This window comes from Rattus norvegicus, chromosome 1 (assembly GCF_036323735.1).
Source record: "Rattus norvegicus strain BN/NHsdMcwi chromosome 1, GRCr8, whole genome shotgun sequence".
NCBI classification, from domain to species: domain Eukaryota; kingdom Metazoa; phylum Chordata; class Mammalia; order Rodentia; family Muridae; genus Rattus; species Rattus norvegicus.
The window spans coordinates 49,173,221-49,188,912 of record NC_086019.1 but is presented as its reverse complement, the minus strand read 5'-3'; the positions used below and the strand labels follow the sequence as shown (position 1 = coordinate 49,188,912).

Here is a 15,692-nt window from a genome sequence, read left to right as displayed (position 1 = left end):
AGCTTGCCAAAGCTAATTACAGTAAGGATAACTAACTTGCGATTATTACAGTAAGAATAACTAACTTACGATTATTACAGTAAGAATAACTAACTTGCGATTATTACAGTAAGAATAACTTACGATTATTACAGTAAGAATAACTAACTTAGGATTATTTACCGTAAATGGAGCAGAGCGACCGCTGCATTTTTCAGTGTTCTTACCTGCACGAGTGTGTCCAGAGTGAAAATGTGCTCCCCTCTGACATTGTAGAACTTGACCATGGCACTCTTCAGCAGAGGCCCATTGGGCAGCTCGCTGAGCTGGGCCTGCTGCTCCATCCCAGCCACTGCCAGTAAGTCGCCCTGCGTACACCACTGGGCCACCACCTCTGCAACCACACGGAAGGCTTGGTTAGCATGAGGACTCAGCCCTCCTCAACAGCCATATCATTCTGTCGTCAGCAGCTTAAAACACAACTCCTAAACACAGCCAACAGAGGCTCTTCAGCCTTTCTTTCACTCATGAAGGTATACTCCGCATAAGGTGACAATGCTCTTCTAAGAACAGGTACTTATTTGGATGGGGACTGCTGCTCTTTTGGAACATAACTAATTCAGGGTGAAAACCATTTCCAAGAAAACCTCCAAGTTAAAGCCAGGTATGGCAGCATGTGCCTGTAATCCTAGCTTCTTGGTAGGCGAAGACAAAAGGGTCAGTTAAGGCCAGCCTGGGCTGAGTAGCAAGATCTAATTATTAAAGTATTAAAGTGTGTGTGTGTGTGTGTGTGTGTGTGTGTGTGTGTGTGTGTGTAAATAAACAAATGCTGGAATGTTGACTATGTACCTCTAGGACCATCAGCCCACAATAAAATGGTGGACTACTCCTAGGTAAGGTAAGACCTGTGGCTGAGTCGTGTTCTTGCTCTTTCAGGGCTTTCCTACTATGGGATCTTCCTTTATGCTCACAGGTAACTAAAAGAGTTTATTTATAAATTCTTCGATTAAAAAATAGACTGAAGTGGACCCCAATTAGTAGTTGATATTTGGGGACCATAGGGCATAAAGTTCAGGCCCTGGATGCACGTGTACACAGCAGAGCTGACTTTCTGCTGGACACTTATGATATGGGATAGAGAAAGAACGAAGGCATTCCTGCTGAGTGCCAGGTAGCATGCCTGGGGAAATCTTCATCCTAGAAACGAGATGCCTACCTACAAATGGCTAGTGAATGCTGTCTTATTCTAGTATAAGTGACTACTTGTCTCTTGCTGATAAAATGGATAGATAAGATAGATAGACGGACAGACAGACACCTATTAGTACTAATAAGATTCACAAGCTCTTTCTCTTCTCTCAATGCCTTCAAACTACTATTGATTACACAGCTTTCTGAATTACAGATCCATTTTGTAGAGAGGTTGAACTAAATCATTGAAGGGGCTCTGATGACAGTCACAGAGATTAGAACCCAGGGCTAGAATTCAGTGTCCAACATATACCTATGTGACCAAACTCCATGTGTTGGGAAAGACTCTGTAGTCGTTAAGGTCTTTCACCTGCTGGAGAAGCTAGAGGGCACTCCCTGAGGTGAGGCAGCCTCCTGGACCTTTCTCATTAAGTGAGAACAGAAAAGAAACCAGGAAACAGCTTAACAGCTCCAGACATACAACAGAAAAGGCTGTAAGCACCTGAAATCATACAACTATCGTAAATAGCATTTCTCGTATGAATTAAAATCAAACCAGAAAATAAGAGTAAAAAAATCAAGTAAATTTTCTGCTTAACAAGACTTTCGACAGGAGAGGGCCTAGAGGACATATGCACAGTGCGCTAGCACATTTGATCCAGATTGTGTCTAGAGAAAAGCGTGGTCATGATTGTGGGACTGAAATGATCGTCTCTGGACGATAGAATTCTGCACACAAAGATACTAGAGAAAGTCAGAGTGAAGCAGCAACAAGACAGCCCCGACAGCACTCCTTGGGTGGAGGTGAGGGTGGGGGGAAGGCTGGCAATATTCCCCAGGCCCTCATCTAACCCACCCTGCTTACTGGCTGGGTGACTGTGCCACACTTCCTTCTTTTGTTCTTTGAAGATTCTGTAAATTTTTGATATAAAGTGTATTTAAAAACTAGCAGGCAGGCTGCTGCATCTGCAGCACTGGCCTGGATGCATGATGCCTTCAGAGTTCTCAGAGCCAAGGGAAGCAGTGCTGAGAACTCCAGGAGTCTCTGTGTTAGAGGTGACAATGAGTCTGTCTTTAGGAACAAAGCCCCAGGGATATCACTCATGCAGGTGTAGAGCCATACTGAGAGCTGTCATCTAGCAAGGTAAGGTCTTCTCTTTTAAAGGATAGACTCCTTATGAACACAGTCCTCCTTGTTTTGGCAAGGACAGAGCTTGTAGGGATACAGTGGGAAGCAAAGGCTTCTCTGAGGTTCAGCAGGGCTCAGCTGTCCTGAACACAGTGTACTCGATTACCTCACGAGCCCTGACAACCAATGAAAATCCACCTGGGATTTCCCCTGTAACCAAGGTACTAAGTTCTCTACAGGGATGGAGCTCCTGAGACTGACATCTGAAGCAGTCATAGCTGATGGGGAAACAAGAATACAAGTCAGTACTCACTGGGTTGCTAGAAGCCTAGGTGTGATCAGGACATAGTTTCTTTTGGGATTTTTAAAAAAAAAAAAAAACAAATTATGCTCAAATCACTTTAAAAGATAACCTGCAATGTTTCTTTCCAAGATTCTTGGTAATAATTTTTTTTTGTTGTTTCTTTTTTTTTTTTTTTTTTTTGGAGCTGGGGACCAAACCCAGGGCCTTTCTACTACTGAGCTAAATCCCCAACCCCGGTAATAATGTTCTTAAATCTCTGAAGATACTGTTATACAGACGGAAAATGCTGTGCTGAAGTCCCCTTCCGCTCTGGCTGCAGCTCTGCCATACGGGGCCAGCCGCTGCAAGGCATTGTTAGGTGGTCTGCTCTCACGCTTCACCTACTTCTCTCAGTGATGTCAGGCCTCGCACATTTGGGCCTTTTAAGCAGTTTACGCAAAGAAAAATTTATACTGTTCTCTTTGTCCTGGTTATCTTAACTGTCCACTTGACAAAGCTGAGAGTCATCTGACCAGGGAATCTCACCTGAGGGATGGGTTACTGGTATGTCCGTGTGTGGGGGGGGGTTGTCCTGACTGAGGCTTAATGTTGAAAGGCCAGCCTACTGTGGAAGGTACTATTACCCAAGCAAGGGCCCTGGGCTTTCTAAAAGCCGGCTAAGTATAAGCCTGTCTGCAAGCCAGCAAAAGCATTCCTCCCGGTTTCCTGCTTCATGTGCCTGCTTGAGTTCCCGTGCTCACTTCCCTCTGTGATGGATCATGATGTGGAAATGCAGTATAAATAACTCTTAGCTCCCTTAACTGTTTTTGGTAAGTATTTAACACATCAACAGAAGGAAAACTAGAATATTCCATAAGCCAATCTCACAGACCTTTAAAAAGAGGTAGCTGAGACTCAGCAGAAAGGGAACAGTCAACACAGTTTTCTATGGTAAACATTTGCTTCTTTATTAACTAAAAGATATGTGTATGTGAAATGATTGAAAAGGGGAAAATACACAATTTAGTAATTGCATAATGGTAAAATCATAGGAAAAATGGTTTTATTTTGTTTTGATTTTTTTAAGAGAAAGTTTTTGTTGTTAGGTTTTCTTTCCCTTTTTAAAGGCTGGAGAGATAGTCCACACAGTCAAGTGTTGTAAGCATTAGGACCTGAGCTGAGTCCCCAGAACTCAAGTGATCGCCAGATGTGGTGGGGCGTGCTTGTAATCTACTGCTAGGAAGTTGGCAGACGGGTGAATTTCCAGCTCACTGGCCCACCAGCCTAGTCTAACTGGGGAGCACTGGGGCAATGAGTAAGCCTGTCTCAAAGAAGGCAGATGCTATTGCAGAAGATGACGCCTGAGGTTATTCTATGGCCTCCAGACACTCACAGGACAGAGTCGGGACTAAAAGATGGAGGCAACACAGTTACGAACCCATCCAAAACCTTCATGATCCCCGCAGACCTCACTGGACGGACGGCTCAGTCATTAGAAGTGCTGGGTGCTGGGCCGGGGCGTCTGCACTGCTGGGGAATGTAGGCGGATGGAAGCACACCTTGTTTCCTGATACATGTGGATGAAATGGGAGGGCCTCTGGACTCACCTGTACTACCTAGAAACTTGCTGCCACTGCTTGCACCAGAGTACAAACGACTCATGACTCAGGCATATTTTTTTAAGTAAAAGAAAAAAGGGGGAGGGGCAGATATCACACCAAAAGCCCATCTCCTGCTCCTTGTGCACTAGGCAGAAGCTGGGGGTAAATTACTGAGCCCACGTCATCCTAAGATGGCGCTCCCTCAGCAACAGCGGCACAGTGACAGCAGACACCATGACGTCCCCTCTAGAGTCTGCAGAAAAGGGCGGGTCATGGAGGCCAGGTGGTGTGGATATCTGCATGTGTGTTACATGAGTTAAAGTGCTGCTGATAAGGGGCATCAGGAGTTACCGTCCTCCCCAGGGAAAGTTCTCTGAGACAGTATGGAAAGACCAAGGGGAGCAGAGACTCTTCAGCCTTCTGATGAAGACCCTGAGTGACAAGACTGTTTTCCAAAGAACCAGGGTCACAGCATCTTTAGTAATCTTGAACTGCAGAATCTGAGTATCTGTCTACCAGTCCTTCTCACAGAATTAGGATAAAGTAGCAACTAAGCACCTCTAGCCTTGTGCTGCTTGCTTCTTTCCATTATTTATTAATAGACAGTAAGATAATAGATTAAAAATAAAATTTATAAACGAGAACTACTGCTGCTGTTCATACATACCTCATGTAAGACTGAATCTAAACCATGTTGATGTCAGCTCAGAAACAAATGTTCTGACACCAAGATAGGAAAATTGGTTACATACAGTGACTAGGGGTGACACTAGCTCAGGTGGCTCTGACAGAAATCATGAAGAGAGCACAAGTGGACAACTATCCCCAGCTCCAACATCATGAAAACTGAAATCACTGCACATTAGATGTGGCCCTGCTAATTAAGGAGCTTTCTGAGCTCCTCAGAAAATGGTGGACTCCCTTTATAAGCAGGGCTTCTCCTTTTCTGACTTTGTCTGGGGAGCTGACCCCCCAACCCCCATAACTTTCGGAATGCAACGAATGTCACGTAGTCTTGGTTAGATCCCAGGTTCAGCTTCCTTTCCTCAGATGAGAACCCGATGAGCAAGCCCCTGAGATTCCTGCAGTGCCTCCCTATGCCAATGAGGCTTCTCAGTGCCTTAGCCTTCTGCCAATGATCTGGGTATTCCTAACCCCTTCCCAACTCCTTGATTCACCCTGAGTACAGTTGATCTGTTTCCCTGAACGTGAACCCTGTGTCGTGGATGGATATCAGCCAATGGTCTCGGGGGGGGGGGGTGTGTGGGGGGAAGGTCACAATTAGAATTCTCATAACTGATGACTATAATATCACACACAGATGCAGACACACACAGACACACAGACACAGACACAGACACACACACACACACACACACACACAAACACACACACGTTAAAAACAACACATTTAAAAGGACTAATACAGGTTTTCCTATTCCCATAATGCACACGTGGTGAGAATGCATTAAAGGTGTTAATAGACACACAAATAATATATTTAAGGAGCTGTTAGAGAGATAAACAAGTAGATAACAGAGATAAATAAAAAGACAAGAACTTTCATAAGCAAGGAGGTAAAAGAAAATAAAAACCAATCTGTAAAGAATAAACAGGAATGAAATTGTAATTCTATTATCTTGAACCATAACCAGATTTTTGATAGAGAAAAAAATTGAGGATTCTACAACTATGGTTAAAAGTTTAAAAACAGAAGAAAACTAGAACTTTAGGAGCGACATGGAAGAATTTATAAGGGTAGGTCCTATTGTTAATGGAAGACAGACCATGTAGAAAACAGCCAAGAGATGTAAGTCTGCCAGCAAGGAAAGACACTTGCTCTCCTAGAGGGGCTCCGTGCAGCAGGCAGGAATACAGACCCTGCACAGTGTCTGTCCTGGGGAAGCTCTCAGACTAATTCCTTACCAGTGCAGTTCTAAAGCAGCAAAATGGGATACCTAAGAACAAGCACACTTTGCTTAAAGATAGGCTTTAATTAGGAAACAGACGTAGTGAGTGTGTGGGCAGGGCAGATAGGTGCCATAGACTACTGCCAAGTGGGGTGTACACAGATGACTCGTCACATCCCGGGGTTCCTCGAGAACCCAGAGAAGCAGCAGCTGCTGCTATGGCAAAGACTACATGACAGTCAGCTAAGACAGTGGCTAGTGCTCAGAGGTCTTCTCTGTCTCCCCATTCAGATGGCAGGAAGCCCGGTAATATCAAGGACCAGATCCAGCCCAAGAAGAATTCACTTTTTTTTTTTCTACTCTGCTCCAGTGATTCCTGAAGAAGCAAGATTGTTGTTTTGCAAAAAAAAAAAAAAAAAAAAAAAACAAAAAAACAAAAAAAAAAAAAACAAAAAACTACCAAGGTCACACTGTCTTTAGTAACCTTGAAGTACACAATCAGAACCGTCGCAGTATCTCTGTCCAGTAAGTTTTCTCTTGTGAAAACATTTCCTCACAGCAATGTAGCAGCACTTATCATTGCCCTGCATGGAGTCTGGAACCTCCACAGGTCTTTCAAGGAACTGTACTGCACGATGATCAACTCCTTATAAGCTTGCCAAAACTCTAAGGGCTTCGGGACAACTTGGTGCCATCTGCTGCCATTTGAGTAAAGCGACAGCCAGATGTAAATAGAGTCAAGAGCAAGCCATCCTTGCCGGAGTGGAGAAAGGAGAGAGCTATGACTCCGACTGGGTATTAGGAATCCTTACTCTACATGAGAGCAGCTACAGACTTGTTAAGACAAGCAGAAGAGCTTAGCAGAGTGCTCTTTTGTTAACAGACTCACTAAGCCCAAAAGGGCCATCACACAGAAGAAGCCGGCAGCCATACGGGAAGGCACCAGCCTGGAAGGCAGGTGTGCACGGGTGCCACCTGTAGAGTTAGGGAAGGGCATCTTTGTACCTTTCAGTCCTGAGCGGATGACAGTGGGAGACAAGTCATCATAGTTGTTCATTAAGCTGATGTCTCCCGAGGTGAAGCTGACGGTGAGCAGAGGCTTGATGTTCTGCACAGGGATGGGGTATGCTGCAGGCCCATCTGTGGAAACACAAGGGCCCAGTGAATAGCTGGCGGTGAGCACAACCTGACCCCATGTCTGAGGCTTACTTTATTCTTTTCTATTGCCACGAAAGAACACCATGGCTCAGGCAACTGACAACAGGGAAGGGTTAATGTGGGGCTCACAGGTGCACAGGGTAGGAGTTAGCAGGCAGGCACAGCGCTGAAACAGCGGCTGAGAGCTTAGATCCTTGGGTATAAGTAAGAGCAGAGAGAGAGATAACTAGGAATGAAGTGGGCTTTTCAAAATATCAAATTCCATACCCAGTGATAACCTTCTCCAAGGTCACACCTCTTAGTCCTCCCCAAACAGTTTCATCAACTGGGGACCCATCAGTATTCAAACGTGTGCCTATGGGGGCCACTGCCAGTCAAAGCCCCACAGTGCTCTAAGGTGTCTAATAATACAGACCGCACTCTGGCCTGGGATGGACAAAGAAAAGCAAGCGCTGCAGAACTCAGGGTCACACAGGAGGGCACCAGTGTGAGGAGCGGAAATGAGAAACAGGATTAGGGTAAGCAGCCTCAGAGGTGACTGAGGGTGACAACGTGTGTGAGCTTATTAGCACACGTTAATGTATTATGTATTTCTTCTGATACGAAGTGTAAATTATTTAAATGTTGTGTAACATTAAGAATGGTGGGGAAAGGTATGAAAGTGTTTTCTTTCTTTTTTTTTTTTTGGTTCTTTTTTTCGGAGCTGGGGACCGAACCCAGGGCTTTGCGCTTCCTAGGTAAGCGCTCTACCACTGAGCTAAATCCCCAGCCCCGAAAGTATTTTCTTAATTGTGATCCAATGCACAGAGCAAAAAGCTTCACTCAAAAACAATAAGCAGCCATAGCAGTCAGTATTAGATCCTTAAGTTTTTCCCACGGGAGACACCAAATTACAGAGAGGGTAGAGCCCAGATGTGACTCATAAAGTACTTTACCATGTGTGGAGTACACAGCCAGCATTAGAAAACTGTCTGGAAACAGGCCATGAACAGGCTCACCCAAACATTACTTGGGAAAGAAAGAGTCAGGCTGCAGAGATGGCTCAGTGGTTACCAGCAGTTGCTGCTCTTCCAGAGGACCTTGTAACTGCAGTACCAGGGATCTGATACTCTCTTCTGGTTCTGTAGGTGCTGCATGCATGTGGTGTAGACACAGATGCGGGCAAAACAGCCATATACATAAAATAAATGAATTACAATATCTTTATGTAAAAGTCTCTATGAACACCCGGATTACCAGAACTCTTCAGAAGCTTCTATAGGTATTGTAGTGGCACTGAAGTCATGTCCCGCAGGCAGTAAGGGTGGTTAGCAGACATGTAACTCATGACAGCAACCTTTTCTTCACTCTAAGCCAGTGTGTCAGTGTATCATACCCTCTGCACTCAAACACTGCTACATCTAATATGCAAATGCGTGCTGCCCGAGAGCACCCCGCTGCCTCTGAGACGTGCACCCTGGGTAGACAAGTGTCAGGTATTCACTGCTGCCCAAGTCTATGTTAGACTCGTTCTGTAACCTTGGTCTCTGCACACTATTTCCTCCTCTAATAAAATAAGGACGAGTAAATCTGCATCTTACTTACTAGACAGGGTTTCCATCTGAAGACAAGCTATCTGCATTTCACAGAAACTGACTTGTTACTCTAAGGCTGCAGAAATATAACTAACACTTTATCATGGCTGTGACCATCAGGAGAAGGATAGTTTCTTCCTCAGTGGATTTGTAGGTGCTGAACACTCTCCTAAGGCCCACAGACCCTGAACCCCCTTGATAACTTATTTTGAACATGGGAAAAATCCTGAGGAATCATCTTTGTCTCTGTGACAGGAGAAAGGAAACATGCCATCCAGACACAGATGACACTGGTTGAGCCTTTCGTGGGACAGCATGCATCGTTGTGACAGGACTGATGAGAAACCATGAAATGCATGGCTTCAACTCAAGGGGATGCAGTGGACAGGAGCCTGCAGCTGGAGGACAGCCTTGTAAGCAAAGATCCTTTCTAGCATTTTATACTGCATCCTTCAAGGGGAAAAAAAAAAAGTACAGGGATTTTGGTGACTGGCTAATCCTGATGCTGGCAGAGGCCTGCTGGTTGTCAAAGGCTTCCTTCATTCTCCTTCACATCTGACCACCAAAGGTGGGGGAGGCACGTGTTTCGGGCATCTAACACCAACTAACACCAGTAAGTCCTACAGAGGGACAGAGCACGAACAGGGACACGGAGCACCAGCTCCAGAGCTGCTCTTTGGAATAGCAGAATGAATCTCTCTCTTACAGCCACCAGTTCTAAAACCGTGAGGAATTTTGGTCATACCACATATTAAGTTATATTAACAGTATGCAAATTTTCATCCGCAATGAAAATTTATTCCTGCTAAGCAGCTAAATCCCAGAAAACCCTTGGGACAGGAGGAGACATAGATCTCATTTTATGTCTAGGAAAGCCTTAGTCTTTGGAATGTGATCCTGAGAAAAGGGGTAATGGGAAGCCCTGCATCAGCATTAAAAGCTCTCAGGTAAGTCAGTCAGAGTGTGTAAGGTGAAGCGTCTTCTCTGAGTGATGTCATTCTCTTTCCTGAAGGCAATAAGAGTGAGGGCAGCAAGCTGGTTACCTTGGGGAGGAGAATAATCGTCTGAGTCTGTGTCGCTCTCGCTGCTGTCCTCCACCAGGAAGATGGGGTAATTCCAGGACATGCTGAGGATGCCATCAGATTCATGCAGGAGGACATGGGCTAGCATTCTGCCATGGCAGTCCATGACGATCACCTGCCCATCGGCTGTGCCAAACAATACCTGTAACCAAAGAACAACAAGTGGAGTAAATTTCAATCTGTGTTAGGACAAAATACACGCACAACTAAGAAGACCAGCCAATAAAAACTGGGGGGGCGGGGGGGGCGGCGGCGGCAACACAACGATTGTCTGAGTTTCTTTTCCGTTGCTGTGATAAATATCCCCACAAAAGCAACTTAACAAGGTCTATTTTAGCTCAGTTCCAGGTGACAGTCCCCATAATGGGAAAATCACAGTGGCGGGAGCCCGAGGAGCTGGCCACAACGTCTACATAATTAAAGACACGCGTGCACGGTCATCTCATTTCTCACAGATCTAGAGGCAATGGTCACAATCAGGAGTGGTGCGATTCACAGGGACTGGATCCTCCCACTCAACCAATGTAACCAAATAATCCCTCCCACATGAAAACGCGACCAGCAGCATACTGAACACATTATGCTGCTCATACATTTCCAAATGCAGAAAAACCCTTCCGTACTGTTTTTGTTTCTTTTCTAGCTAAAAGAGGAGCTACGAAAACATTGATTTTTCTGGAAAGTAAAGATGCACCAGAAATTCATTATTATAATTCTCTCTAATTTACAGAAAATGTTTATGTCTGATCAAAGAGAAAATACATTTAGTCATGTAAGCATATTTATTATTTTATCATATTTGGAAAACGAGTGACTTTTTAGTTTAGATGACTTATAAAATAATGGGTTTCATTAATATATTCTTTTTTTTTAAATTTTTTATTTAAACTAGATAGGACCCAAAAGAAAGTCAGGAAAGGCCTGACGCTATATAGCTCACCACTGCTGAAAATACAGCATACCTCTCACAGCCTAGTAAGCATCAGATCACTAGCAAAGAGTTTAATGAATCTCTTTTTAAATTTTGTTTTTAAAGCAACTGGGCCTGAGCTGAAACACCAGGACTTGCCTTTTGTCTGCCCTGAGAACCCCTATGATTAGAGTACAGTGTCTACAGCCAAACTTATCCTCATTAATATATTCTTATTTATTATGTTTTCCTAAAAAAGGTTTGAATTTCCATGTTTAGAATATTTTTTACAGATGATATTAATGAGTTAATAATTAATGCAGTGCTCTGAGGATGCCCTTAATATACTTGCTGAATGTTTGCTTTGGGGCAAAGATACCACCAAGTTCTTCATCACAATGACCAGGAGCTGCTGGTGCATGCTGGAATGGACCTCAGAGGAGCTAACAGCTTGGTATGGTTGGGGCTACTCCTCAGAGCTTCCCTTGATCCCACAGCTCTGGCAGGACACAGACAAACCGGGTATGGGAGGCAATGGATGCAGGCAGGCGAGCATCAGAACTAGCAAATTCTGAGGAAGATTTAGCTGTCAGCTCCTCACTGTGAGTAGCAATGGGCATGCCACCACGCTGGGCATAAGTATGTCACAGCCAAAACATCACAAGCAAAGCCTTGGGTCCCAGGAAGCGTGATGAGCATTCGCCACCTGTAGCTAGACATCTTGGATCTGACATTGTGAAATCCCCGATGGGAATGGGGGCTCTCAGTGTGCCGAGCAGGCCACTCATCATGTGTACTTCAGATGCAGCTTAGGAAGCCAGGCAATAGTCAAGCAGGGCTCTCTGAGTGCTCCTGACACTGACAGCGCCTCTACAGCCGACTCTGCAGTTATATCCTCGGCATCTCAGATACTCAGTGAGCTCTTGGTGAAAAGAGTGAATTAAAATTAAGGACAGCAGCGATTTCAAGACATATGGGTAAATAATTAACAACAAGGGAAGAAGTAATAAGCTTATGAAACATGTATGGCTGCTTAATAATGAACTGATCACTCATTAAATATTCCGTTCTGTTGTTTCTGAGATAGGGTCTATTCAGCCCAGGCTAAACTCAAACTTATAAGCTTGTTGTTTCATGTTCTGAAGTTTTGTGATAATAGGCATGTCCCATCATGCCAAATACTCCTTTAAACATCATCGACAGTTAGGGGCTGGAAACATGGCTGATTTAAGAGCTGAGCAGTGAAGAACTAACTGCTCTTCCATAGGATCTGGGTTCAATTCCCAGCACCCACAGAGCAGCTCACTGTCTGTAACTTCAGGCAAAACATCAATGCACATGGAATATAAATACATTTTAAAAAATCATTTATAGTTTGGTGGAAAAATTTACCCCCCAGTGAAGTGAATTCATCAACACATACAGATTAAAGGTAAATACAGACAGAACTATTAGGAGAAGAGGAAATTCACCTTGGCTGCCAACAGAAAAACCCAACATCGTTGGCATGTCTACAGGACATTCTATCAACCCGGGCACAAAGATGGACAGCGAGAACAGAGTACAGACCTCCTGAGTTCTACCCTAAGGCAGGCGGGTATGTACTTAATGAACAGTTTGCAACAACTAGCACAGAACACGCTTTCTTATACTTTCAACAGATGCACGTTTCCAAAGGAAAAAAGAGTGGGGCCCCAAGCAATGCTAATGCTGTGGATGGTGTCTGTGAAGCATGCTTCTCTTTTCCCCTCCCATATTCTCTGGTGCCTTCATGAAAAGTGAATAGACATTTTGGCACATAAAACTTTCTTAACGAAAATAACTCAGTAGCAGATAACAGCAACTCTTCAGAAGCACTCAGGACTTACATATGTCGATCCTGAACTGTTGTGGGTTCTCCTGTGGCCCTACTATTCTCATTGGTACCCACATCACCTTTCTCCTGTCTTTGCCATGTGACTGTCTGGCCCCCTTCAGAGGACACGATGTCAACAGACTGACAGCAGATTGTAATGAGGCCTGTAGGAAGGGTTAGGTCTAGGAAGTGTCACAAGGATGCTGCCTTCGTGGTGGGATGAGCGCCCTTTAGGAGGAGAGAAAGTACAGGTTGTATCCCACGAGCACCAAGGAAAGGCAGTGTGAGTACCTGGGGCCAGTCTTCTGCACACCGAAAGGGGGTCTCGCCAGTAATCAAACTGGGTGACACCTTTATCTTGACCTTCTCAGCCTCCAGAAAAATGAGAAATTGATGTGTTTCAGCCAATCCATACTTTGTTCTGGCAGCCTGAGCTGAAATCTGAAGGATGGGAGCTTTGTGTAACAGCATGTGTCTCCCTATGACCTGTTATTGTGCATGAAGCTCAGCAGTATCTGCAGAGGGCAGAGCACGCCTCTGCACTTAGTGACACTCCATTTCTATTTAGAGAATGAACAGAGAGCAGCCAGGAGAACAGCATATCAGCCTTTACAAATAAGAGAAAAAAGAGAGAGGGAGACTGGCAATTTAATGAGTGACTGCTATTCAAGATCCACACCAAAGCTAAAGAACAAAACACCAGGTCCAAGAGTCCACTCTGAATTCATTCCAACGACAGGTCCCACAGGAAGACAAGCCACTCCCGAGATGAACTGAGAGGAAGAAGCTCTCGCAGTCCAGCTATCAGCAATGGCTGAAGAGAGCAACTGTTTTGAAACAAGTATGTCACAGATACCTGAAGAACAGGAACACAACGTGAAATCAGATTTGAAAAAACCCAAACCCTCCATTACAAGTTCTTTTCATGACTAATTTCTTCCAAAGAGATAAAGCCTATAGGAGCAAAGGGCTTCGGGAGAACAAGACGGGAGACTAATGCGACCGCGTGCAGGAAGACATCCATTTCCGCCCCCAGCCCTAGCCAAGGAAGGCGCAGAGCTGAGTGAGGCACACTGGTACTGGGGCACGACAGCCCTTTCCAAGCGCCTGCTTGTCTCGCTGGTCCAGGTTAGGCCCGACTCTCCTTTCTCTCAGCAACTGCCCCACAGATCTCTGCTATGGTCAACCTTTCCCAGTAACACTGGCTTTGCTAAGGCGCCAGTGCCCAGCATCTGTCGCTCCACACAGAATTGGTCTTGCGCTAACCACAGCCCTCACTCACAGTTCTCTGAACTCCACTCTGGTTTTGGGTCAGTCTCCTTCATATCTCTTGAGGACAGGTCTGTACCCCAAGATGTCACATGGTTCTGTGAAGAATGACTAGTGACTATTATAAATTAATTTCTGTAAAAAACATATCATTGGCTTTTGGCCTAGTTTTTCAATTTTTATTCAAAAAGTTTCATTACTTTGGACTGTTTCCTTTTCTTTAAATTAAAACCCAATATTTACTTCTTCCTCTAAGATTGCCCTCTCCCACATTTTCTTCCTACTCTTTCTTCTGGTGAGAGTAGGCACAAGCGTCTGTAAGGTTGTGCCAGTTTCTTCGGAGGTAGCTAGTTCGATGCTCTCTCTGCATTTCAATCACCTTTCAGTTGGAAATATAAACTACAAGGCAGTTTTATCTTAAGATTTATTTTATTGTATTTTTAAAATTATATATGTTGTGTGTATGTATGTGCTCCCGTGTGCTGACAGCCATAGAGATCAGGAGTTAGAGCCCTTAGAGCTGGCCCAGGTGCTGTTGTTATTGTTTGGGTTTGGGGATTTTTTTTTTTTTTTTTGCTGTTATTGTTGTTCCTTTAGCAATAATGTTATTTTAGCAATCCACATGTGTGCTGGATAGCAAGACACAAGCTAAAGTCGTCTGAGAGGAGGGAAACCCAATTAAGAAAATGTCTCCATAAGATCTGGCTATAGGCAGTCTTCTAGGGCATGTTCTTAACTAGTAATTGATGGGGGAGGGTCCAGGCCATCCCTGGGCTGATGGTCCTGGCTTCTATAAGAAAGCAGGCTAAGCAAGTCAGTACATAGCACCCGTTCAAAGCATCTGCATCAGCTCCTGCCTCCAGGTTCCTGCCCTGTTTTGAGTTCCTGTCTTGACTTACTTTAGTGACAGACTATACGATGTGAAAGTATAAACCAAATATATTTTCTCCCCAATCTGCTTTTTGTTGATGGTGCTTCATCACAGCAATAGACACCCTAACCCAGAAAATATGTCATCTTTTCTTTTCCATACAGAACTGGTTTCACATAAGCATAATTGTTGCCAGTGGTTTACAGGGAACTGAGGGAAGAGGGTGAAGATGCAGCAGCAGCCGCAGGCTCTCTGCTGGAAGCAGCAGCAGCTCAGCAGTACAGCTAGTTACCTTTACACACAATGCTCATCTGCATGCTTAGGAAGGCTGGACTGAGGAACTGTGTAGCAACAAGCAAACTTCCACAAACAGCTTTTTGTACTGTAGTGTAACTATCAGCACTAGAGTTAGTTCCCCAGGGAAGTGGTGACTTTTCTATAAGCTCCATGATTAAGAGCCAGGGAAGCATAAACACTGGCAACACGCTCCCTAAACTTCCGTATGCATAGTGGCAGAACCGAATGGCCTGCTGAGGACCAGAATGAAAAGATATCCTTCTTTTTCTTCAGAGGGAGACTCTGTTCTGACGTGCAATTTACACCAAACTTCTCCCTCTCGTTTTAGAACAATGGCCTTCAAAAGAGCTTCAAGACTAGGCCTGGATATTTTGTAACTAAAGAAACAGTTTCTAAAATGAGACAGCTGTGCACCTGCACCTGCTAGAATAGTTTCTGTTTTATTCTGAAAAGATATGAAATGTAGCTTCATAACTGACTGTAACTATCACTTCTAATCTGTGTGATTCTGAAGACACCACATCTCTTTTCTGCTGAAGACTACCTCTAAACTAACCTAGAGAGAGCCTAGACCAGAAATGAG

The 15,692-nt window shown here is 44.4% G+C and overlaps 1 protein-coding gene across 4 annotated transcripts in view; it reads right to left on the bottom strand.

Moving 5' to 3' along the window:
• Tulp4 (TUB like protein 4) overlaps positions 1-15,692 on the bottom strand; it is a 135,771-nt gene that overhangs the window by 29,350 nt on the left and 90,729 nt on the right. For all 4 annotated transcript variants that reach the window (XM_063270684.1, XM_008758737.4, NM_001109137.2 and 1 more), the window contains exons 5-7: positions 9,869-10,049; positions 7,099-7,233; positions 207-373 (exon numbers count right to left, since the gene is read on the bottom strand). In XM_063270684.1, coding sequence (XP_063126754.1) covers positions 207-373; positions 7,099-7,233; positions 9,869-10,049 — 483 coding nt within the window. The remainder of the gene's footprint in view (positions 1-206; positions 374-7,098; positions 7,234-9,868; positions 10,050-15,692) is intronic.